This window comes from Bos indicus, chromosome 8, assembly GCF_029378745.1.
Source record: "Bos indicus isolate NIAB-ARS_2022 breed Sahiwal x Tharparkar chromosome 8, NIAB-ARS_B.indTharparkar_mat_pri_1.0, whole genome shotgun sequence".
Taxonomy (NCBI): Eukaryota; Metazoa; Chordata; class Mammalia; order Artiodactyla; family Bovidae; genus Bos; species Bos indicus.
The window spans coordinates 82,954,625-82,979,787 of record NC_091767.1 but is presented as its reverse complement, the minus strand read 5'-3'; the positions used below and the strand labels follow the sequence as shown (position 1 = coordinate 82,979,787).

Below are 25,163 nucleotides of genomic sequence, written 5' to 3'. Positions count from 1 at the left end.
AAAAATCTTATTGTCTTTATGCCCTTTTTGTGGAAACACTGATGGGAAATGCACAGATAAAATGAAAAGGACACCTAAGGTAGAAAGTTTGGCTAATGCACGACTAGACCATTTTCCTGTAAAAAGTTGAAGTTAATAAGGAGGTGTTTTAAAATGTAGGTTTTAAAATCTTCATAGTATGTTTTTCTTTTTTATTTGTTTAAAACAGCTGACTCTCCACTCAGGTGTTTGCTTCCTTGTCCCAGGTTTCTGCTGATGTACTCCACAGTTTTGTGCAGCTACTACAATTCAGCCCTGACAACGGCGGTGGTTGGAGCCATCAAGGTAAGTGGTTGAAGCCTTGAAATAAACAACCAAATTGGGGGATTGACTGTTTGATTTTATTGTTGTTATTATCCATGGTATAGTAAGAATGGAGGCTTGTGATATTTTCAGCTATGGCTGGGTAATCCCTTCTTACATTTTCTAATCTTTTAATCCACAAGACAGAGGGAAGGCCTGCTACTTTAAAGCTTGTTGTTCTGTTGCTCAGTTGGGTCTGACTCTTTGCAACGCCATGGACTACAGCACACCAGGCTTCCCTGTCCTTCACTGTCTCCTGGAGTTTGCTCAAACTCATGTCCATTGAGTTGATGATGCTATCCAACCATCTCATCCTCTATAACTTTTAAATTGGGAATGGAAGGAAGGGATGGTATGGGAAAACCAAGTAAAATAGCTGAAAAAATTACAAATTTCTGCGACAAGATACAGAGTGATCTACATTTTGATTTTCTGGGAGAATACTGCTGACTAAGGGAATCCTTATGAAGAACTGTTTTCAGTCTAGATCTGCACACAGTTATAAGGTGATTAACGCTGGGATTGGTGTATATGCTGTGTGTGTACAGCATTTGAGTACACACACTAATGAATCGGAGGGTGAGGTATTCTAAATTCTGTTCTGCAGTTGCTTTGTGTTTCTGTTCACATGAGCTTCTATGATGAATGAGTGCTTCATCAGTAGACTTATCTTTTGGCTACCCAAAGACCATTGAGAATATCCTGGACTGAGTACTGCTTAGAATTTGTCAGCTGTCTTAATCAGTTTACGTTTAGGACTAATATGATTAAAATTCCCTACCCAGTGATGATAAAGAGATGAGATCTGAAAAGCTGATTACAACCCAACTCTTACATCTTTTTTCTGGTATAGTATGTGGAAGAAGGTATGGATGATGCAGTTCTGTGATTATAGTGTTATAGTTTACTTCATTTTCTTTATAAAGCCATATGTTATAGTTTTTATTCACATATTCAATATTCCATGAATTCCTATTATATGCAAATCTCTTTCAAAAGTAACTAAAATATTTTGTTTCAGATTTCACCATATATATGTGTTTTCCCCCCAAATCCTTTACTTCTAAGATCACTAATCCTCTCTTTTTGCAGAATGTATCCGTGGCCTACATTGGAATGTTAGTAGGTGGAGACTACATTTTCTCTGTGTTAAACTTTGTAGGGTTAAATATTTGGTAAGTGGGATTTTTAAATGAATTCATTTTAGTAACATGAATTTTAAAAGCCTGATTAATATGTTATAAGTGAAAGAATAGGAGGTGTTTTGATGTTACAATTCCTAGAATAAGTTTTACTTGAAATATTCAGTTCATCTCTTTATGACATACTTGCTCATGTGGTTCATGGGGATGTGTGTAATGAAAATTCAGAGTCGAGAGATGAATTTAATTCATGTGTCCTCCTCACAGAAAAGACCCTACACGTGGCCTTCCTTTTGTGAATGGGCCTCACTAAATCTGTGCTCCATCAAAGCACATGTGTTAAAGATGTTGGGAGATACTTTTGAAAGGCATTTTGGGGTCTCAGAGGTAGGACACCATTTTAGGATAATCAGTTCAGTTCAGTCGCTCAGTCATGTCCAAACTTTGCGACCCCATGAATCACAGCACCCCAGGCCACCCTGTCCATCACCAACTCCCGGAGTTCACTCAGACTCACATCCATTGAGTCAGTGATGCCATCCAGCCATCTCATCCTCTCCTTCTCCTCCTGCCCCCAAACCCTCCCAGCATCAGAGTCTTTTCTAATGAGTCAACTCTTCGCATGAGGTGGCCAAAGTACTGGAGTTTCAGCTTTAGCATCATTCCTTCCAAAGAAATCCCAGGGCTGATCTCCTTCAGAATGGACTGGTTGGATCTCTTTGCAGTCCAAGGGACTCTCAAGAGTCTTCCCCAACACCACAGTTCAAAAGCATCAATTCTTTGGTGCTCAGCCTTCTTCACAGTCCAACTCTCAAATCCATACATGACCACTGGAAAAACCATAGCCTTGACTAGCCGGACCTTTGTTGGCAAAGTAATGTCTCTGCATTAGGCCAACTGCATTGTAAATCAATTATACTTCAACAAAATTTGAAAAAAGAAATAAGTAGCCAAAGTATCAAAAAAATTAGGCTGATTATCTTTATCAAGAGTATAACTGTTGATGGTACCACCTATGGAATTTATTTTTACTGTTGTTTTTTTCCTTCTTTCAGCATGGCAGGAGGCTTGAGATATTCCTTTTTAACTCTAGGCAGCCAGTTAAAGCCTAAACAACCTGTGGATGAAGAAAACATCTCTCAAGATTTGAAGGTCTAGAACCTGGGGCAGAATTGCAGAGTTGCTTGCAGACTGTGGGGAGGGGGGGATATTCCCAGCTGTTTTGGCTGTGGCACTTGCCCTTCTGGTTAAGGCACAACAGGAATGTCTGCAAAATGCAAAGCGAATCTACCTCATGTGCTGCACAAGGAGTCATCATCAACCCTGAGAAACGTACCCGGGCAAAGCCTTACCAGCTGAAAGTGAATCTTTTCAAACAGTTGGTGAAAGGGATCGTTTCCAAGGCACTTGCGGGGCCCACACACCTGTGTACTCTTCCAGGTATCCAAAGTGCTTCAGGGGCGGTCAAAGGCCAATGCTGGTGAGCGTGCTTATCAGCACCTTGGCCTTAATTTCAAAGATCCCAGCCAAAGCAAAGTGCCAATGAGAACATTTTTTTGGTTTAAGCAGACATGTCTTCATTTTAGTAAAATCAACCACTTAACTGCCAGTAAAGTTGTTAGCTTTGATTTGATCTTATATGTTGGTATCTTCACAACCATCAAAGTAAAATAAAAAATAATTTATATGCATGCCTCATACTGTTATGTTATTGTAGGCAGGCAATAAACAGTAAGTCATTTTATTCAGTCTGCCTTGAAGGGTAATAAATGACTCATGTTGGGAAAAATTACAAAATAACTCAATGGAAAAACAATACTCAGCGTGCTCTGTCAACATTTAAGTAGGTTATATTATTTAAGTAGGTTATATTTCTCTCCTGTTCTCCTCCCAGGTTTGTTCAGGGGACTCTGAAATTCAGATCACATCAACTTTAACCAAGGTATATTTTTTTTTCCTGGGCTTGCCTGACTTCCCAGACCAATGGTGCGTGGGAAGCAACCTCGGATTGGATGACAGTTCTTATCATCTCCTCCGAGGTGTCTCAGTGGTAAAGAATTCACCTGCCAAGGCAGGAGGCATAGGAGATGTGCGTTCGATCCCTGGGTTAGAAGGATCCTCTGAGGAGGAAATGGTAACCCACTCCAGTATTCCTGCCTGTGAAATCCCATGGACAGAGGAGTCCACTGGGTTGCAGAGTCTGACATGAATGAGCACGCACGCACTATACGGCACCATTTAGAAATGGACTGTCCTCACAGGGGTTGTGGCGCAAGGTAAGGCCCCACTCTGGGAATCAGGGGCCCTTCTTTTCAGTCTTGTCTTCACTGCTGATTCACTGAGAGCTCCACAAGTCACCTTGCCATGGTTGCCTCCATTTTTTAATCTGTACAATGGAACAATATTCCCAAATCCCTGCCAGCTCTGACTTTCTAAGTTTATAGAAGCTGAACCAGATGGACAGGGCAGCAAATGAAGGAATGATTGTGTTGACATGTTTAATTAAAAAAATTAATTATAAAATACACATAACATACAATTATCAGCATAACCATTTCTAAGTGTACAGTTTAGTAGTGTTAAGTATATTGACAGTGTTGTGTAGCCAATCTCCAGAACCTTCTCATCTTGCAAAACCAAAACTCTATACCCATTAGACAATGACTCCCCATTCCTCCCTTTCCCCAGCCCTTGGCAACCACCATTCTGTTTTCTGTCTCTATGAATTTGACTACTATAGATACCACATAAAAGTAGAATCACACAGTATTTATCTCTCAGCTAGCTTATTTCACTTAGGATAATGTCCTCAAGGTTCATCCATGTTGCAGCATATGTCAGAATTTCCTTTCTTCTTAAGACTGAGTAATGTTCCCTCATATGGATATACCACATTTTGTTTATCTATTCATCTGTCAGTGGACTCTTGGGCTGCTTCTACCTCTTGGCTATTTGTGTATAATGCTGCTATTAACGTGGGTGTACAAATATTTCTTTGAGACCCTGCATTCAGCTCTTGGATGGTAAAAGGAAACCTGTTTCTTCTACACATAAAACACTTCTGACACCAAATGTGTAGGGACTTTCCCTCACATTAAGCAATTCTTCAACTCTCTGGATGCCAACAAGGGGTCCTACAGTTAAATTCTGTCTCCACCCAGATTTCGCACAGACCCCCCAGGTTAAGGGCCCAGTCCCCCAAGATTCCCCCTACTTCAGATGCCAGTCCCAAGTCTCAGGTTGTGACTAGTGCTTCTGACCAACTGACCAGAAAGCTGGAGTCTTCATACCCGCTTCCTTGGGTTCAGTAATTTGCTGGAATGGCTCACAGAGCTCAGGGAAGTGCTTTACTCTCTATTGCCAGTTTATTATAAAGCATTTGACTCAGGAATAGCCAAAGGAAAGAAGTACATAGGACAAGGTATATTGGAAATGGTTTGGAGCTTTCATAACCCCTCCTGGCACATGAATGTGTTCATCGAGTGGAAGCTCTCCAAGCCTCATCATTTTTCACAGTAACACAGAGACCATTTTGTATTCCCACCAACAGTGAGGGGGTTCCTGTTTATCCACATCCTCACTTGTTATTTGCTCTTTTTGGTAGCAGTAGTAGGAGGTGGTGGTGGTTTAGTCGCTAAGTCGTGTCTGACTCTTGTGAACCCATGGACTGTAGCCTGCCGGGCTCCTCTGTTCAATGGGTGTGAAGTGATACTGTAGGTTTGATTTGCATTTCCCTGGTGATTAGTGATGTGGAGTGTCTTCTCGTGTGCTGGTTGGCCCTTTGTACATATTCTTTGGAGAAATGTCTGTTCAAATCCTTTGCCCATTTTGAATTGGGTTGTTTGGGTTTTGTTTGTGTTTTTGAATTGTAGGAGTTCCTTATTGTTTCAATTTACTTTTAAAGGCTTCTCGAATATTACCTTGGGGCTCCCAAACAGGGTAACCACCTTTTCTTGCATCATCATCAAATGAAATCCAGGGACCAAAAGTACTAAGACTTGAAAAATGTTAACTTCAACTCATTTTTTTTTTTTCAATGTTAAGCTTAAACAAGGTTTGTTTTCTTCCAAAATTGTTTTTTCTAATTTTCATTTTTAGAATTCTTAAAGGAAGATGCTTTTGTGTTTTTCTAGTCTTACTATGGTTGGTCTTTTGTTTCAATAGCCAGGATGCCTCAGGATGGGGTCCTTTTATTTATTTAATTGAAGGATAATTGCTTTACAGAATTTTGTTATCTTCTGTCAAACATCAAAATGAAGCAGCCATAGGTATACATATTCTCCTCCGTCTTGAACATCCCTCCCGGAATGGGGTTCTTATTTAAATATTTTTCTTTTGCAATCACCTCAAATGCTTGGTCTTACATGACCTGCCCCCGCCTTTTTTTAAATCAGTGTGGAAAGCTTTCCTTCCCTTGTTTCCATATGTGGCCAGCAGAGGGCACCCTATGAGCAGTCCAGCAGTCCTGTGTCTTGTGGCTAGCTTCCTCCTGTCCGACTCAGTGTGATCGCATGGACTGTGGCCCGCCAGGCTGCTCTGTCCATGGGATTCTCCAGGCAAGAATACTGGAGTGGGTTGCAATTTCCTTCTCCAGGAGATATTCCTGACCCAGGGATTGAACCTGGGTCTTCGACAGTGCAGGCAGATTTTTGTAGCTGGGTTGAAACGTGCAAGTTCTGCTCTCCTCTACAGAACTAGGGTGGGTTGATGGGAATGCCAATCTGGGTTTTGAATTAAGTTTAGCTGAGAATGCTGGATGCAGAGAGGTGGTGCAAAAGGGATCCACGAACTTCAGAGAGGCTGAAGAAGAATAGCCCAGTGCATCAGGTCTCCAGATTTCTTTTTTCTTAAAAAAAAAAAAAAAAGTAATAAAAACCATTCTAGTGGAACAAGGAAAACTAGTTTAATATACTTGCTACTTTGCTTACTTTTGGCTATTTTACTGCTAATAGCAGTGACGTTTGTTAACTTGTACTTTTTCCTGTTGTTTTAGTATTTTTAAAATATATTCCATATATAAGTAAAAGTACAGGGGCACTAGAAGTTAGTGAAAGCTGAGTTTGCCTAAAGAATAAAACCTAGTTTAGAGAAGAGTTATATATTATATGTGTATAATTGTTAGTATATGTTTATATATTTTACATATTTTTAATTTATATATATTTTCTGTGCTCTCGGGAAAATGGCAAAGATACATATGTCAATACTTTCAGAGACTTTAGTGAGTTTTTTCCTTTTGCATGATCACTTAAGCTTTGCAGTCTTGTTGAGTCATGTTTACAACTTGTGAGTACTTTTTGTTTTCTGTGAATGGGTGTGTGTGCTTGTGCATATATTTTGAGGACTGGGACTTGTCAAGGGTCAGTGGTTTAGCTGATCAGTAGCTGCCACTCTGTACTTTGGGAAACTGAGGGCGCCCAGCAACTCAGGATCTCTAAGTTCCCTTTCTGTCACTAGATACTAAGCATGTGGTAAAACAAAACATGTCCCTTTAGGATGAAGCCATCCCTGGGACCTCCCAGGGTCACGGAACACCATCTGTGTGTCTCTGATTCTTACCTCCATTCCAGGCTGAGGTCTCCCATAATAAGCCTCAGAACCTTTTCTCTGCAATGTGTGGTTCCTGGATCAGAATATCAGCATTACCTGGGGCTTGTTAGAAATGCAGAATATCAGGTGCACACACACACTGAATAGGAATCTGCATTTTAACCCTGGTAATCTGAGGAGCACTGCTGCTGCTGCTGCTAAGTCACTTCAGTCGTGTCCGACTCTGTGCGACCCCATAGACGGCAGCCCACCAGGCTCCCCCGTCCCTGGGATTCTCCAGGCAAGAACACTGGAGTGGGTTGCCATTTCCTTCTCCAATGCATGCAAGTGAAAAATGAAAGGGAAGTCGCTCAGTCGTGTCGGACTCTAGCGACCCCATGGACTGCAGCCCACCAGGCTCCTCCGTCCATGAGATTTTCCAAGCAAGAGCACTTGAGTGGGGAGCCACACTACCCCAGACTTTTGGTCCAGATCATCTTTTTAGTATCAAGGGTTCATAGCCTGAGGTTCACAGAATTTAGAGGGCTGATGAACTTGAATGGAGAAAGAAAACATCTTCATTTTTTCTAATGAAAATGCAGCATTTCTTTTCATTTGAATGTAGGCAAGACCATAGTTAATACTGGCTGTACTTGTGACTTAGTTATCGATAGAAGTTGAAATATTTTCGTATCACCTTAGAGTTTTTGTAGAAAATCATTGGTGCATTGCTCAGTATTCTTATAGTTCTTAGTGCCTCCACTAGTTCTTATTGTTTAATATGTTCATAAAGAAGAATACATCAGATTTAGATGTATTTTAATATTCATATGTATTTTAATGTTATAGTACATCATATTTAGAAAATATTGCTGTAACTTTATGACAATTGGTTTTCATTATAATTTTATGTGTTTTATTTCTTGCATTTAAAAACATTATTTGGAGAAGGAGGCTGTAGCCATCTATAGACTGCCATTGTAGTTCATGGCACTGAAAAAAGTAAGGATCCCTGCTTTAGAGGAAAATAAAAAATTCAAGATTAATATGTTTCCTCAAGAAGTTGTCCCATTTTTGGCCTCAGGAGGCTTGCTCCTGGATGAGCCCAGGGGTAATTTTTATATCTGCTACCTGGTGGGAAGGCATCTTCCTCCAGCCAGTGTGGTCAGCTGGCTGCAGTCAGAGGGAGAGAGAGAGGCAAAAGGAAAGGAAGGGGAGGAAAAAGGGGGGAAAGGGTAGGGAAGGGAGAGACCAGGAGACAGGACAGCTAGGCTTCACTGCCACATCCTTCTCACTCACAGCTCAGAACAGAGATGTGCCTCGTAATTGTGTCACAGTACTTGAACCTTGTTCTTCAAATTCTGCTTACTTGAAGTGTGACATTCTGTCTAGGGAAGGTGGGACAGCAGCGTGAGATGCTCTGTGGGCCCACTCTCCAGGAATACAAGGGGAAGTAGAGAAGACTGTAAAACCATTTAAGATCCCTGGAAATTGTCCAAAGGAAGATTAGAGATTGCATTATTTAGTCTCAGTTCAATTCAGTTCAGTCGCCCAGTCGTTGTCTGACTCTTCGAGACCCAATAGACTGCAGCACGCCAGGCTTCCCTATCCATCACCAATTGCCAGAGCCTGCTCAAACTCATGTCCATCGAGTCGGTGATGCCACCCAACCATCTCATCCTCTGTCATCCCCTTCTCCTCTGGCCTTCAATCTTTCCCAGCATCAGGGTCTTTTCCAATGAGTCAGTTCTTCGCATCAGGTGGCCACAGTATTGGAGTTTCAGCTTCAGCATTAGTCCTTCCAATGACTATTTAGGACTGATTTCCTTTAGGATTAATTAGTCTATGCTTTGTTAAAATGCTTTTTGAGTTAGTGGCTTTATTTTCTAGCTGTCATTCAAATAAATTTTTTTTTAATAAAAATTGAGAAATTTCACATTAGAAACTGGATTTCTTGCAATAGTTGAAAAAAAAATCACAACTTGCCAGGTGGGCCAGAATCTCCATAGGGTAACAGTCAGCTGGAGCTGAGGTCGGGGGTAGTTGTTATTTTGTCATGTTCTCCACCATTTTCTGTGTCTCCAGTCGTGTGACTGAGTGTCTGCCTTTCATTAGTGTGCTTGTAGTGTTGTTTTCCTTGAAACAAAGTCGAAGGACTTTTATGGTGGCCCAGAGGCTAAGACTCTGAGCTCCCAGTTCAGGGGGCCCAGGTTCAATTCCTGGTTAGGGAACTATTGATAGATCTCGCGTGTCACACCTAAAGATCCGGCACAGCCAAATAAATAAAAATAAATGCTAAAAAACCTCCAAACAACAGAGTTGAGAGCATAGGAGGAAAATAAAAGCTGAATCAAGAGAGCCAAAGGTTCAAGAGTGTATTTGTGGAAATAGAAATTACACCTACTATGTGCTTGTTTTGAAACAATACAGATTAAGGTGCCTGGCCTACTTCATTAATTTATATTACTTGTCTGCCTTGGGGCTCCCCAGGTGGTGCTAGTGGTAAAGAACCTACCTGCCAATATAGATGATATGAGACATGAGTTTGATCCCTGGGTCGGGAAGATCCCCTGGAGGAGGGCATGGCGACCCACTCCAGTATTCTTGCCTGGAGAATCCCCATGGACAGAAGAGCCTGGCGGGTGAAGTCCACAGTGCTGTAGAGTTGGACGTGACTAAAGTGACTTAACATGCACACTAATCTGCCTTGACTGTAGGCATTTCGGTCTTTGATTCCAGTTTCAGAGGCCCAGATCTCAAACTATTCTGTCTCCATCCTATGTAGAGTTACTAGACATGTATCATAAGGACACTTTTTTGTTACCATTTATTGAATTTAGGCTTCCCTGGTGGCAGTAGTAAAGAATCTGCCTGCAGAAATGGAGATCTGGGTTCGATCCCTGGGTTGGGAAGATCCACTGGAGGAGGAAATGGCAACCCACTCCGGTATTCTTTCCTGGTAAATCCCATGGACAGAGGAGCCTGGTGGGCTGCAGTCCATGGGGTTGCTAAGAGTTGGAAATGACTAAGCACGCAATGTATTTACAGATAAACAATATATTGGTGGTTGCCAAAGGGGCGGGGCAGCAGTGGGTGAACTAGATGTAGGGTGATCAGGTCAAAAGGTAAAAACATCTAGCTATAAATAAGTTATGGGGATATAATACACAGCCTGGTGACTATAGTTAATAATACTGTATTGCCTATTTGAAAGTTGCTAAGACAGTAGATCTCACCATAAATATTTAAAAAAAATTTTGTAACATATATGGTGATGGATATTAACTAGACTTACAGTGGTGATTATTTTGCAACATGTACAAATATTAAACCATTATGTTGTGTACCTGAAACTAATATAATGTCATATGTCAATTATACCTCAATAAAAAACTCAAACATTTAAAAAATTTGCTGATATAAGTATACTTAACGATGACTTTCCCGGAGAAGGCAATGGCACCCCACTCCAGTACTCTTGCCTGGAAAATCCCATGGATGGAGGAGCCTTGTAGGCTGCAGTCCATGGGGTCGTTAAGAGTCAGATACAACTGAACGACTTCACTTTAACTTTTCACTTTCATGCATTGGAGAAGAAAATGGCAACCCACTCCAGTGTTCTTGCCTGGAGAATCCCAGGGATGGGGGTTAGGGTTAGGGTTAAATAAATCAATGTTCTGATTTATTTTACTGAAGATTAGATTTGCCCTAAATGGCAAATAGATGGGGAAACAGTGGAAACAGTGGCTGACTTTATTTTATGGGGCTCCAAAATCACTGCAGATGGTGACTGCAGCCATGAAATTAAAAGACGCTTACTCCTTGGAAGGAAAGTTATGACCAACCTAGACAGCATATTAAAAAGCAGAGACATTGCTATGCCAACAAAGGTTCGTCTAGTCAAGCCTATGGTTTTTCCAGTAGTCATGTATGGATGTGAGAGTTGGACTAAAAAGAAAGCTGAGCACCAAAGAATTGATGCTTTTGAACTGTGGTGTTGGAGAAGACTCTTGAGAGTCCTTTGGACTGCAAGGAGGTCCAACTAGTCCAACCTAAAGGTGATCAGTCCTGAGTGTTCATTGGGAGGATTGATGTTGAAGCTGAAACTCCAATACTTTGGCCACTGATGCAAGGAGCTGACTCATTTGAAAAGACCCTGATGCTGGGAAAGATTGAGGGCAGGAGGAGAAGGAGACAACAGAGGATGAGATGGTTGGATGGCATCACCGACTCAATGGACGTGAGTTTGGGTATACTCTGGGAGTTGGTGATGGACAGGGAAGTTTGGTGTGCTGTGGTCCATGGGGTCGCAAAGAGTCAAACACAACAGAGCGACTGAACGGAACTGAACTGAAATGGCATCGTATAGTAAATACATGTTGTGGGTAGCTTCTGAAACGGATCACAATGCCTGCCTCCTCATATTCACTTCCTTGTATAATCTCCTCCCTTTGAATATGGGCTGGACCTAGAATGTGCACTAATTTCTCATTATAGAATACAGCAAAAGTAATGGGTGGTTCTTTCCAAGATTAGGTTGCAAAAGAGTGTGGCTTCTCTCTTTCATCTGACTCCTCATTTGCTTGATCTGATGAAGCAAGGTGCCATTTTGCAAGTTGCTTTCCAAAGAGACTTGTGTGTCAAGGAACATCTAGCTGTATGTGTGTGGGGGGCGGGGCGGGGGGGGGGGTGGTGGTGCGGGGGGCGGGGTAAGGTTGAAAGTGGAAGTCACTCAGTTCAGTTCAGTTCAGTCGCTCAGTCATGTCCAAACTTTTCAACCCCATGAATCGCAGCACGCCAGGCCTCCCTGTCCATCACCAACTCCCGGAGTTCACTCAGACTCATCCATTGAGTCAGTGATGCCATCCAGCCATCTCATCCTCTGTCGTCCCCTTCTCCTCCTGCCCCCAATCCCTCCCAGCATCAGAGTCTTTTCCAATGAGTCAACTCTTCACATGAGGTGGCCAAAGTACTAGAGTTTCAGCTTTAGCATCATTCCTTCCAAAGAAATCCCAGGGCTGATCTCCTTCAGAATGGACTGGTTGGATCTCCTTGCAGTCCAAGGGACTCTCAAGAGTCTTCTCCAACACCACAGTTCAAAAGCATCAATTCTTTGGCGCTCAGCCTTCTTCACAATCCAACTCTCACATCCATACATGACCACTGGAAAAACCATAGCCTTGACTAGACAGACCTTAGTTGGCAAAGTAATGTCTCTGCTTTTGAATATGCTATCTAGGTTGGTCATAACTTTCCTTCCAAGGAGTAAGCGTCTTTTAATTTCATGGCTGCAGTCACCATCTGCAGTGATTTTGGAGCCCCCAAAAATAAAGTCTGACACTGTTTCCACTGTTTCCGCATCTATTTCCCATGAAGTGATGGGCCCAGATGCCATGATCTTCGTTTTCTGAATGTTGAGGTTTAAGCCAACTTTTTCACTCTGCACTTTCACTTTCATCAAGAGGCTTTTGAGTTCCTCTTCACTTTCTGCCATAAGGGTGGTGTCATCTGCATATCTTAGTTGTGTCCAACTCTTTGTGACCCCATGGACTATAGAGTCCATGGAATTCTCCAGGCCAGAATACTGGAGTGGGTAGCCTTTCTCTACTCCAGAGGTCTTCCCAACCCAGGGATCGAACCTAGGTCTCCCACATTGCAGGTGGATTCTTTACCAGTTGAGCCACCAGGGAAGCCCAAGGATACTGGAATGGGTAGCCTATCCCTTCTCCAGCAGATCTTCCCGACCCTGGAATCAAACTGGGGTCTCCTGCATTGCACACGGATTCTTTACCAACTGAGCTATCAGAGAAACCTTTGTGAAAGCCGCTATCCATTTCTGGATGACGTTTGATGACACACATCATTAGAAAAAATTAGTTTTGTTCTCTTTTACTGAAAACTTGGCGACAAAGTCACATTCTCTTCAGGTCTCTCTGGTGTGAAACTTCTTATAATTTTTTCCCCTAATGCATACCACAGCTTACTTACACAGATGCTTCAGGCGGAAGGCCACGCCCTTACAATTATCTTACAGCCTTCTTCAGGCCTCTTTCTTTCTCTGAATTTCTCCAGTTTCCCACCCCCTTGGCTCTCCCCTCCACATCTTATCACATTAAGTGCAACCATTGTGTCCTCTGGGACAGGTAAACCCCAAACAAATATTGATAAATGGGTCAGTTGTGAAGGAATCCATTCCCTTCTTTGCCTTGTTCGTTCTTTTGCATTTCCTCGTCACTTAACTCCACAGGCTTCCAGTCGAGATCCAGCCCTCCTCCCTGAGGCTCTGCAGCTTGCCCCTGACCTGTACCAGTGTCTGTCACCTGTCGACCAAAGACTTCTTTAACAGGACAAACTTCATTGCACCCACACAAAACAAAGGCTCATTTTTCCTTTTTCCTTAAAGAGTGAATATTCATTGAGTGGGCTTCCCTGGTGGCTCAGACGGTAAAGAATCTGCCCGCAATGCAGGAGACCCAGGTTTGATCCCTGAGTTGGGAAGATCCTCTGGAGAATAAAATGGTAATCCACTCCAGTATTCTTGCCTGGAGAATCCCATGGACAGAGGAGCCTTGTGAACTATAGTCCTTGGGGTCGAAAAGAGTCAGACACAACTGAGTGACTGACAACAACATTTATTGAGTCAGTTCAGTTCAGTTGCTCAGACGTGTCCGACTCTTTGCGACCCCATGAACCGCAGCACGCCAGGCCTCCCTGTCCATCACCAACCCCCGGAATCCACCCAAACCCATGTCCATTGAGTCGGCGATGCCATCCAACCATCTTATCCTCTGTCGTCCCCTTCTCCTCCTGCCCTCAATCTTTCCCAGCATCAGGGTCTTTTCAAATGAGTCAGCTCTTTGCATCAGGTGGCCAAAGTATTGGAGTTTCAGCTTCAACGTCAGTCCTTCCAATGAGCACCCAGGAGTGATCTCCTTTAGGATGGACTGGTTGGATCTCCTTGCAGTCCAAGGGACTCTCAAGAATCTTCTCCAACACCACAGCTCAAAAGCATCAATTCTTTGGCACTCAGCTTTCTTTATAATCCAACTGTCACATCCATACATGACCACTGGAAAAACCATCACCCGACTAGACGGACCTTTGTTGACAAAGTAATATCTCTGCTTTTTAATATGCTGTCTAGGCTGCTCATAACTTTCCTTCCAAGGAGTAAGTGTCTTTTAATTTCATGACTGCAATCACCATCTGCAGTGATTTTGGAGCCCAGAAAAATAAAGTCAGCCACTGTTTCCACTGTTTCCCCATCTATTTGCCAGAAGTGACGGGACTGGATGCCATGATCTTCGTTTTCTGAATGTTGAGCTTTAAGCCAACTTTTTCAGTCTCCTCTTTCACTTTCATCAAGAGTTCCTCCTCACTTTCTGCCATAAGGGTAGTGTCATCTGCATATCTGAGGTTATTGATATTTCTCCTGGCAATCTTGATTCCAGCTTGTGCTTCCTCCAGCCCAGCATTTCTCATGATGTACTCTGCATATAAGTTAAATAAGCAGGGTGACAATATACAACCTTGACTACTTGCTTTTTTTTAACCATATAATTATATTTTATTTAATTTTCATGTTTGAAATCATCATGAATATTCAGGTTTTTCACTGTACATTTTAGTATAGTATAATTATTGCAAGCAAAAGATTATGTGTGAAATGTATATAAGTTATAAAACATTGTATTATATTGTGTAAACACTCATGTACATACTGCTAAGTTCAAGAAGCACATGATACCAGTAGCTTATACCTGCCTATAGGACCTCTCCATCATATCATTTTTCCCCAGATGAAACCACTTTATTGAATTTTGTGTTTATCATTCCATTGTTTGTAACAACAATTTTATCACATTTTAACATAAGCAATATATTTCTTTATATTGCTTTTTTGAGTTTATAAAATATCAGACTTAATGTAATATTCTGGCATTTGCTTTTTTTGACTCAACATTGTGTCTGAATGTCACATATTGTTCTGTTTGGCTATCATTCATTCATTTGCACTACTGTATAATATTCCACTGTGAGAATAAACTCATTGGGATAGTTCTCAGTTTTCCCTATTGAAACAATGCTCTTTTGAATATTCTTCTATTCTGTGGGTCAGAGTACTTTTGTTCTACAAAGCAAAGTCCCAATCCAAAGGAATTTACTTGTCGTGGCAGGAGACCCAACCACAAGCAATAAATAAGATAAGCCAATAAAAAATATGCTCAGAATAAAACTATAAACCAGAGTCACAGGACAGACTGCTGGACATTGGCCTGGCTTTTCCCAGACCTTAGTAAAAACAATAATTGTTGTCTTCATGTTTATCAAACACCTCAGCCTCTCACTCCTTTGGGAACATTTGTGGATGAGCTGAGATGGTTGATCTACACTATCTGCTTCTGCCAACTAACCATCAGTGGAAAGAGTAATAATTAACCAAGACAGGTAATCCTTGTAATGTGCTTAGTACAGAGTTGGGTACACAAGACATAGTAAATAAGGGGCAGTCGGAAAAATGGGAAGAAATGGGGAGCCGCTGTTGGCAAAGGCCATCTCATTTGCTCTAATTATAGTTTAATCTCCATATTACTTGTACTTTTTTCAGGTAGCCCATAGCTTCATGAACAAGTGACAATTGGAACTGAGAAGCTGCTCCAGATAAGGACCTTAGTTGAAAGTGCCAGGGTAAATACATGCCATGGTTTAGAGAACGATGCAGGCTGAACTTGGCAGTAACTTGTACCTCTCACTTTCCTTCCTGGGTCTCCTCCTCACTGAAAGGATTTTGCTCATCACCTGACATACAGGCAAACCTGTCTCCAAGGTTTTTAATCTGAACAACTGGAACATAAGAGCTGCCATGTTCTGGTATAGGGAAATTGGCAAGGGAAATAAGTTTTGACATTTGAAGATAATATCAGAAGCCATTATTAGACTTAAGCTTGAGATGACTATTAAGCATTCAAATGGAGGTGTTAATGTTACTTGCATTCAAATGGAAATGCAAGTATGGATGAGCAGCCTGGTTACCGTTGAAGTTATACATTTAGGGGTTCTCAGTGCACAAAGTCCTTAAAGTCAAGAGATTAGGTAATGCCATCAAATGACTAAGTGTGGACACCAAAGAGAAGAGGGCCAAGAGCTGAACATGAGGACACTATTCTTGGATGATGTCAGAGTCTCTTCATTCCCCTGTTTCTATGTCGTGACCATTCTCCATCTCTACCTCCAAAAGGTCACCTTTTCTCAGCATCAAGTGACTCAGATTATGTAATGCTATTGTCTTGGAAGAAAAGCTATGACAAAGGCAGAGACATTACTTTGCCAACAAAGGTCCATATTGTCAAAGCTATGTTTTTTCAGTAGTCATGTATGGATGTGAGAGCTGGACCATAAAGAAGGCTGAGAACCAAAGAACTGATGCTTTTGAATGGTGGGGTTGGAGAAGACTCTTGAGAATCTCTTGGACTGCAAGGAGATCAAACCAGTCGATTCTAAAGGAAATCAACCCTGAATATTCACTGGAAGGACTGATGCTGAAGCTGAAGCTCCAATACTTTGGTCACCTGCTGAGAAGAGCTGACTCATGGGAAAAGTCTCTAATGCTCGGAAAGACAGGGCAGGAGGAGAAGGGGATGACAGAGAACAAGATGGTTGGATGGCATCACTGACTCAATGGACATGAGTCTGAGCAAACTCCAGGAGATAGTGAAGGACAGGGAAGCCTGGCATGCTGCAGTCCATGGAGTCACAGAGTCAGACACGACTGAGTGACTGAACAACGAAAACAACAATTATCTGAGTGTCTTTGGTGGCTTCCTCTCACTTAAGTCCAAACTCCTCACCAGGAGTATCTGGCTCCTCCGCATGCCTCCATCTTACTTTATTCTTTTCTTTTGTTCTGTACACACCAGATCCTCTGTGTAGTGCTATTTACTCCTCAAATACATGCATCTTTCTCATTTCAGGTCACTTGTACTAGCTGTTCCCTCAGCCTGGAGGAAGAAACTTATCTTTGTAGGGCTATCTCCTTTCCACTCAAATTTCAGCTCAAAATACCACCTCTTCACAGAATTTTTTCCTGTCACTCCACAGCACTTTTTTATGGCACTGATATGTGACATTATCTTTTTATTTGCATATTGACTCTGAATCTCAGCTCCCCCTGGCAGTGACTGCCCGTGTTTACTATTCTCTATTCCCAAGGCTTCAAACAGTGATTGCCACCTGGTAGGCAGTCAATAGATAGTTGTTGACTAAGTGAATGAATGACTTCTAGAATTTTGCATAGTTTTTAGTATCTTTTTTAGCTTCCAGATTTAGGGAGGGAATGCTGGGCTGCCATTTTTCTTTGTCCGGTCTTTATCTTTATGTTCACCTTTGACTTCTTCAACACTCCCCTGCCTCACAAAAGCCCAACTGTGCTATAAAAATATTAGAAAGAATATTTTATTTTAAAGCTTGTGAATCAGAGGATTGTGTAAAGAAGTTACTCTAATCTGAATGCCTTGACACAGTGACTCATTGAAATGTTCCCAGTGACTCCAGAAGGGGACCGATGCTCCTGCAGAGCAGCCACGCTCACTTCGAAGGCTGTGAGGGACTGGACCAGGTCTGAAACAGCATCTGCCATGGTGCCATCATGAAGGAGGCTCTGGAGCAGTTCTTCATTTTTGTAGGGTTGCTGGTTTGCCTGGTCTACCTGATGAAATGCGTGAGATTCTCTAAATGTATTTTCCTGCACTTCTGGAAAGTTTTGCCAAGGTCTTTCTTGAAGTCAATGGGAGAATGGGCAGGTAAAGAAAGCTTTTCATCTTTTGTTCTTGTTGTTTTTATTATTACTTAGGTCTCAATGATATATTGCATCTTTTCCTTTTGAGAGCAAAGATGTAATTCCTTTGGGTTAATTTGCGGGGTTGGAAAGTACAAATGAACTTGACTGAAAAACGTGATGTGAGGCATCAGGAGAATCATTCAGGAAGAATGTGACTCAGTTCTTTCCTGTGTGCTTTTCCTCTCATCCTCACTAGTTGGTTTTTCTTATTTTTGGAGTTTCTGATGATACAAATCATGGATGAGGCAGAAAATTATGTATCATCTTCCCCAGATTTTCAAAAACCCAGAGTGCTTTCATTTCCTTAAACAGAGCTTCAAAATTCTGAAATCCAATAATAATTTAAATCCATTTTATTATACTAATTTCTCAGAGACCTGTCACCAAGTGAGGGTAATGCAAAATCAAGGCAATAAAGATCTCTGTGGAGACATGTTTTTAAATGGTTATATTCAGAATCTGGGTCTGGTTTATGTCCCAAGTAGATTGATTAATCACTGCCTCTCAATAGAATTTGGCTCCTGAAACTGTCATGCAGAATTTCAGCCCTATGCTGAGTTTAAGGTGAAGAACAGGAGGCTATGGTTTCAGCATCTCCTTGAATGAAGTGCTAGGTTTGCATTTCAAAGTTGGTATTATGCGTTGGTGTCAGTCTATCAATAACCAATGCTGTGACCTGGCCTGCCCTTGTAGGTCTTACTATGATTGCAAAATGCCTTTCAGCACCATCAGGAAACTTAAGAAAAAATAAAGGTTTATTACCTACAGGACCTGTAAATTATACAGCGCACCTGGTGCCACAACAAGGTCATGTGTAGAAAGAGAGGGAGAGAGTGAACGGGCCTGGGGTTCTGCATTTATTTTATTCCGGACTGGGGGCCTAGGGTTTCAAGAACTCTTTCTTTAATAGTGAATTTAAAACATAAGAGAGGGAAGTTAAAGCACGGGAAGAGAAAAAACAAGTGGTCAAAATGGTCAGTTATTGAAACCAACCAAGATTTTTAAAAGATGCTTGCTCCTTGGAAGAAAAGCTATGACAAACCTAGACAGCGTATTAAAAAGCAGAGACGTCAGGTTTTTTTTACAAAGGTCCGTATAGTCAAAGCTATCGTTTTTCTAGTCATGTACAGATGTGAGAATTGGACTATAAAGAAGGCTGAATGCCAAAGAATCGATACTTTTGAATTGTGGTGCTGGAGAAGACTCTTGAGAGTCCCCTGGACAGCAAGGAGATCAAACCAGTCAATCCTAAAGAAATCAACCCTGAATTTTCATTGGAAGGACTGATGCTGAAGCTCCAATACTTTGGGCACCTGATGCGAAAAGCTGACTCATCAGAAAAGACCCTGATGCTGGGAAAGACTGAGGGCAAGAGGAGAAGTGGGTGGCAGAGGGTGAGATAGCATCACTGACTCAATGGACATGAGTTTGAGCAAACTCTGGGAGATAGTGAAGAACAAGGAAGCCTGATGTGCTTCAGTTTTGTGGGGTTGCAAGGAATTGGACACGATTTAGCAACTGAATAACAAAATTTTTAAAAAAGAGACCTCGTTTGGGGGAGATTATCTGGCTCTTTACGTTATCCTGTGGCCAAAATAACTTATATTAGCAATCACCGTTTTTAAAGTAGGTGCCTCTTTGAAACTGATACCTAACTGGCAATCAAAGCATAAGCCAAGACCTTGCATTATGAAAAAGAAAAAAACAAAAACAAAAACCCAGCTGTCAGGTTTTATGCTACAATAGGGTTGTAAGAAATCCAGTGACTTAAAAAAAATAAAAAAGATTTTAAGTGGCTTTAGGAATACAATCCCAGGCTAAATAGGAGAGATTGTAAACAACCTTATAGGAATGCCAGATAAAATACAGGATACTCAAGTTATATTTGAATTTCTTATTTAGTGATAAATAAATAATTTTTAATACATGATACTCTAGTTATTACATGGGACATTCTTATACTAAAAAATTATTTGCTGTTTACCTGAAATTAAAATTTAACTGGGCATCCTGTGTCCTTATTTGCAAGAGCTGGCAACCTTATACCCTCAGCATTGGAAATTAAAAAATTATTATATGGAAATTGTTTGGCATGAAAAAAATGTGTTTTTAACTGTTGCTTGTTATATCTGGAGAGAGAGAGAGAGAGGATATGTATGTGTGAGAACTCCTTCCTCTCAGGTCAGTAGGAAGTTCCCAAAGTACTTGCTGAGCATTCTGAACTTGAGTGTTCTGGATCCTTTAAGCCCAGCTCCACACAGATTTAAATGCCATGCTCTGAGGGGTTAGAACTTGGCCCTTCTAAGAACAAGCATTCCAAAAGAAATTCATATGCAGCTATATGTGGCCGATTTCCCAATTTTGTCACTGGTATCCTTTATAGAGTTTTGGGGCCAAGATCAAAGCCTGGGTTCAGATCCTGCTGCCATCATCTTTAGCACTGCGGCCTTGATTGGGTTAAGAACTTTCCCTTAGCTTCCTCATTTATAAGGGAAATGATGGTCCCCGCATTACAGGCTTGTTTTGAAGGTTAGATGAAATGGTGGCTGTGGGGCTGCCCAGCCACATGCGCTTTCTGTGTTTCTGTAAGCCTGACAAGGAAGAGCTTTACTGGACCTATGATGCCTGTTCCACCTTCTCCCTAAATTCAAACAGCCTCATCTGTCACCCTCACCCCCAACTCCCGTGAAGAAGCTGCTAGTGGGAACCCAGGTGGCTGTGGAGTGACAGAGCCTGGACCTAATTTAACCTGTGTCCCAGGCCCGGTCCGGGAACTGGGACGGAGGCGGCACTGAGAACTTCACCGCTAACGCACAGGAGCAGGAGGGGAGGCAGCCAGGAACCTCAGATGCCAGCCGCCTCCTCTCTTCTGTCTCCTGTCCATCTCACGCTGTGTAAAGCTGCTGTGTAATTTAGTTGGTAAATAATTAGGTCTAAGTGAATGACAAACAAACGCCCCAAATAAAGTGCATGGCAGAAAGTAAGCACTCAGTAGATGCCAGCCACTTAGCGACAGGATCTTGCCTATGTAGTTCAGGCTTGGTACTTGGTGATTTGGAGGACGCCTGTAAGGAAGGGGAAGATGGAGCGGAAGACAACAGAACCCTGAGCATAGTACCTCTACCAAGTGAAATAGGTCATATGCATGGAGTCACTTAAAAGTATCCAAATAAACACATAAAATAATTGGTAATTATTAAAATGAGGGTGCTTCTGCCAGTGTGCTGCTTGCTTGGTCCGCTTTCCCTCTCAAGTAAACTAAATGCACACACAGCTTTCGTACACACTTTTGGAAAGCATATCCTTCGATTTTGCTGCAAAGGTAAATTGCAGATAGGTATATACTGAATTGTAGTTTATTTTGAAGCTATGACATTCACACAATTGAGTTTTACTCTAGAGCTCAGTCATTAAATATGTATGTGCTGTTATACAGTGGAAAAGTACTCAGTTCTACAAGGAAAAAATTGAGTCAGTTGCAGTGAGGTAGATGAACCTAGAGCCTGTTACACTGAGTGAAGTAAGTCAGAAAGAGAAAAGTATATATTAACATACATATATATATATATATACACACACACATATATATATATATAGTATCTAGCGGAGAAGGCAATGGCACCCCACTCCAGTACTCTTGCCTGGAAAATCCCATGGATGGAGGAGCCTGGAAGGCTGCAGTCCATGGGGTCGCTAAGAGTCAGACACGACTGAGCGACTTCACTTTCACTTTTCACTTTCATGCATTGGAGAAGGAAATGGCAACCCACTCCAGTGTTCTTGCCTGGAGAATCCCAGGGACGGGCGAGCCTGGTAGGCTACTGTCTATGGGGTCACACAGAGTCGGACACGACTGAAGTGACTTAGCATAGCATAGCATAGCATGGTATCTAGAAAAATGGTGCTGATGAACCTATTTGCAGGGAGGGAATGGAGATGCTGATGTAGAGAATGGACTTGTGGACTCAGTGAAGGAAGGAGAGGGTGGCAAGAGTTGCAGAAAGTAGAATTCACATATATACACTCTTATGTGTAAAATAGATAGCTAGTGGGGAGCTGCTATATAACACAGGGAGCCGAGCCTGGTGCTCTGTGATGACCTAGAGGGATGGGATGGGGGCAGGGAATATATAATTATGACCAATTTCCATTGTTATATAGCAGAAACCAACACACCACTGTAAAGCAATATTCTACCAATTAAAAAAAATTTTTAATGTATGTGCTATGGACTATAAAAGGACTAGATAGCACATCTCACTGTCATCTATTAATCAGTTGATCTAGTGAACACAAATTCTTTAGGTTCCTTCATGTCACTCCATATTCTTTTTGCATTTCTGTATTTTCCTCCTTGTTAAAAGTTCTCTATCTTCCATGGGTTTTGATTTCTGCTGTCCTATGAGGGTGAGGATAGGAAATGGGGAGAACTTGACTTTCACTAGGAACCTTGAAACATCCTTACAGTGACAACTGGGTGTGTGGGTAGAGAGAGAATAGAGTACACTGCTTGTCCTTGATGAATTAAGGCTTAGAACTGTAAACCCTTATGGGGTTTGAATAAAGTGTTTTCTGGCTAAGGCACTTTGTTTCATTTTGGACCATGTTTTCCATAGCCTCACCAACTCTTCCCCCAACCTCATCCAAAAAAAAGTTTCATTTTGAAGTTTAGTGAAGGAAGTCAAGGCTGGAACATTCCCAGTTAAGCAAAGTTGGTCACAGTTGAGCAGAGTTGGGTTAGAGAGTAGGAGGGCATTGCTTTGGAATATTATATTGTATCTTAGAGAGTAGGCCTGCAGTCAAATGTAGCCAGCAAGAAAGAAGATTTTAAAGATTAATTAATTCTATCCTTTAAAACCATTTCTGCTTTTTTCAGTGATCACCGGAGCAGGAGATGGGATTGGGAAAGCTTACTCATTCGAGGTAGGTTGTGTTCTTGGGGACTTTCTCCTCTCCTTGTATTAAACATACCATGGTCATGTGTCACCACAAACACTACTTTTCTGATTAGAAAAGCAAGAGACATTCCTTTACGAAGAAAACTATTTTCTATTGAAAAGGAAATTTAAAAATCACAATCTCACCCCCTCGCTACCTTAAAAAAATACAATGATATTCAAAGGTGGCAGTATCTCTCCTTAGGAATTGTTTTAGAATTTATGGGGGCACTGTTATTTTCTAGGGTAATTGTACCATAAGCATTTATTATACTTAAAACAATAAAAAATTATCAACTACTTTCCTTGTGTTTATCCTTTACATCATAGCCAGGGTATATGTTAATTTAAAAATCATTTGTATAGGTAGCATATATATATAAAACTTTCATTTCAAGAAGATTAATGAACATTAAAAAATAATATAAAGAGAATCTGATAGGGTTGAGGGTCACTGGTGTATGATGTCTTTGAGTGTTTTCTTCCAGGGTTTTTGTTTCTCTGTAGACAGATAGATAGCAGGTAGTAACGCTTTTCTAAAAATGCGTTTACAGGATATGTAGTTTGGTAAGCTATTACTGGGCTTCCATGTGGTTCAGTGGTAAAGAATCTGCCTGCCAATTCAGGAGACACAGCAGACGTGGGTTTGATCCCTGGGAAGATACTCTGGAGTAGGAAATAGCAACCCACTCCAGTATTCTTGCCTGGAAAATTCCTTGGGTAGAGGAGTCTGACAGGCTACAGTCAATGGGGATCACAAAAAGTCAGACACAACTTAGCGACTAGGCAGTGGTCTAAGGGTCAGGAGCTATGTACTCTAGTCCTCACTCAGACACGGTCTGCAGATTTTGGATGAATTATATATCCTTTCTGGGCTTCCAGGTCTTTATTAGCACAAAAGATACCACCTAAGAACTTTCAAATTCTGTTTCTGTTCTAGACTAATTCTTGTCTTGCTCTTGTAGAATCTTATTCTTTGTTTCCTTTCATTCTTTTCTAAGGCTGTATTAAACAATTTTCTGTGATCTTTCTTTCATGCAAGATTTTCTCTCTTCCAGAGAACCTGTTCTTGTCTCCCTGCTAAATGCTGCTTCAAGGAAAGCAGTTCAGAGTCTGGAATACTATGGATTGTAATAGCTAAGAATTTGAGGTTGAAAATTAATTAGATCACTGTCTGTTCAAACTCTGCCTCAATATGCTTACTGCAGAATTTCCACATCAATAAACTGGAGGAGATGCTAATTCCATCTGGGCTTTTGTAAAAGTTATATGGATGAGGTGGGCAAAATGCTTTGCAGAGAGTAAGCTCTCCAAGTTTAGCCACTGTTATTATTGAATGTATAAGCTGCCTTTTCTCTCCCATATATTGCTTTTTTTTTTTTTTGAGAAAGAAAATGTGTGGTATTTACCATATTTTTACTCTTTTTATTGTTTATTCTTCCCTGATGTTCCAAGATTTTTTCTTTTCTAATTTCCTATCTATTTAGAGAAGTTCCTGTAGCTATTCTTTTATAGTAGTTCTGCTGGTGGCACATTCTCATTGTTTTTCTTCATCATAGAATGTATCAATTTCCCCTTCATTCCAGAAGGATAATTTCGCTGAATATAGGATTTATAGTTGACAATCCTTTCCTTTCAGCACTTGGAAAATGTTGTGCCTCTTCCTTCTGGCCTGTATGGTTTCTGGTGAGTTTCATGTCATTCAAATAATTTTTCTCATAGGTCAAGTGTTGTTTCTCTTTCATTGTCTTCAACACATTTTTCTTTGTGTTCAGTTTTCAGGAGTTTAGTTATGTTTCTTGGTGCGGGTTTATTTGAGTTTATCTTCTTTGAGATTCAGTTAGCCTCTTGAATCTGTAAGTTTATACATTTTCACAGATTTGAGAATTTTTCATTTATACTTTCTGCAAATATTCCTTCTGCCTTTTTTTCTTCTGGGACTCCGGTGACACAATGTGAGATTTTTCTTATAGTCCTTCCTTGTAGGTCTCTGAGATGCTGTGCATTTTTTTCAGTGTATTTTTTCTCTCTTTAGATTGCAGTTTAGTTGCTCAGTCATGTCTGAGTCTTGTGACCCCATGTACTATAGCCCGCCAGGCTCCTCTGTCCATGGGATTCTCCAGGCAAGAATACTGGAGTGGATTGCCATTTCCTTCTCCACTGTTTAGATTGGATAATTCCTATTGTTTTATCTTTAAGTTCATGGATTCTTTCCTTGGTCTCTCCATTCTGCTATTGAGCCCATTGATTTTTTAATTTCACTTCCTGTACTTTTCAGTTCTAAAATTTCCATTTGATTCTTTTTATCTTTATTTGCTGAAACATTCTATTTTTCTTTTGTTTTACTTAGGTTTGTGATTGCTCTCTGAAGTGTTT

The 25,163-nt window shown here is 41.2% G+C and overlaps 2 protein-coding genes across 9 annotated transcripts in view; both read left to right on the top strand.

Moving 5' to 3' along the window:
* SLC35D2 (solute carrier family 35 member D2) overlaps positions 1 to 3,180 on the top strand; it is a 58,185-nt gene extending 55,005 nt beyond the window's left edge. For 4 of the 7 annotated variants that reach the window (XM_070795090.1, XM_070795095.1, XM_019966539.2 and 1 more), the window contains 3 exons: positions 246 to 324; positions 1,435 to 1,517; positions 2,540 to 3,180. In XM_070795090.1, the coding sequence (XP_070651191.1) occupies positions 246 to 324; positions 1,435 to 1,517; positions 2,540 to 2,642 (265 nt within the window). In that variant the 3' untranslated portion in view covers positions 2,643 to 3,180. The other 3 variants (XM_070795091.1, XM_070795092.1, XM_070795094.1) reach the window with 3 other exon arrangements.
* An 8,576-nt stretch (positions 3,181 to 11,756) lies between these two features.
* HSD17B3 (hydroxysteroid 17-beta dehydrogenase 3) overlaps positions 11,757 to 25,163 on the top strand; it is a 60,719-nt gene continuing 47,312 nt past the window's right edge. For both annotated transcript variants that reach the window (XM_019965729.2, XM_070795089.1), the window contains exons 1-2: positions 11,757 to 17,812; positions 22,727 to 22,773. In XM_019965729.2, the coding sequence (XP_019821288.1) occupies positions 17,659 to 17,812; positions 22,727 to 22,773 (201 nt within the window). In that variant the 5' untranslated portion in view covers positions 11,757 to 17,658. The remainder of the gene's footprint in view (positions 17,813 to 22,726; positions 22,774 to 25,163) is intronic.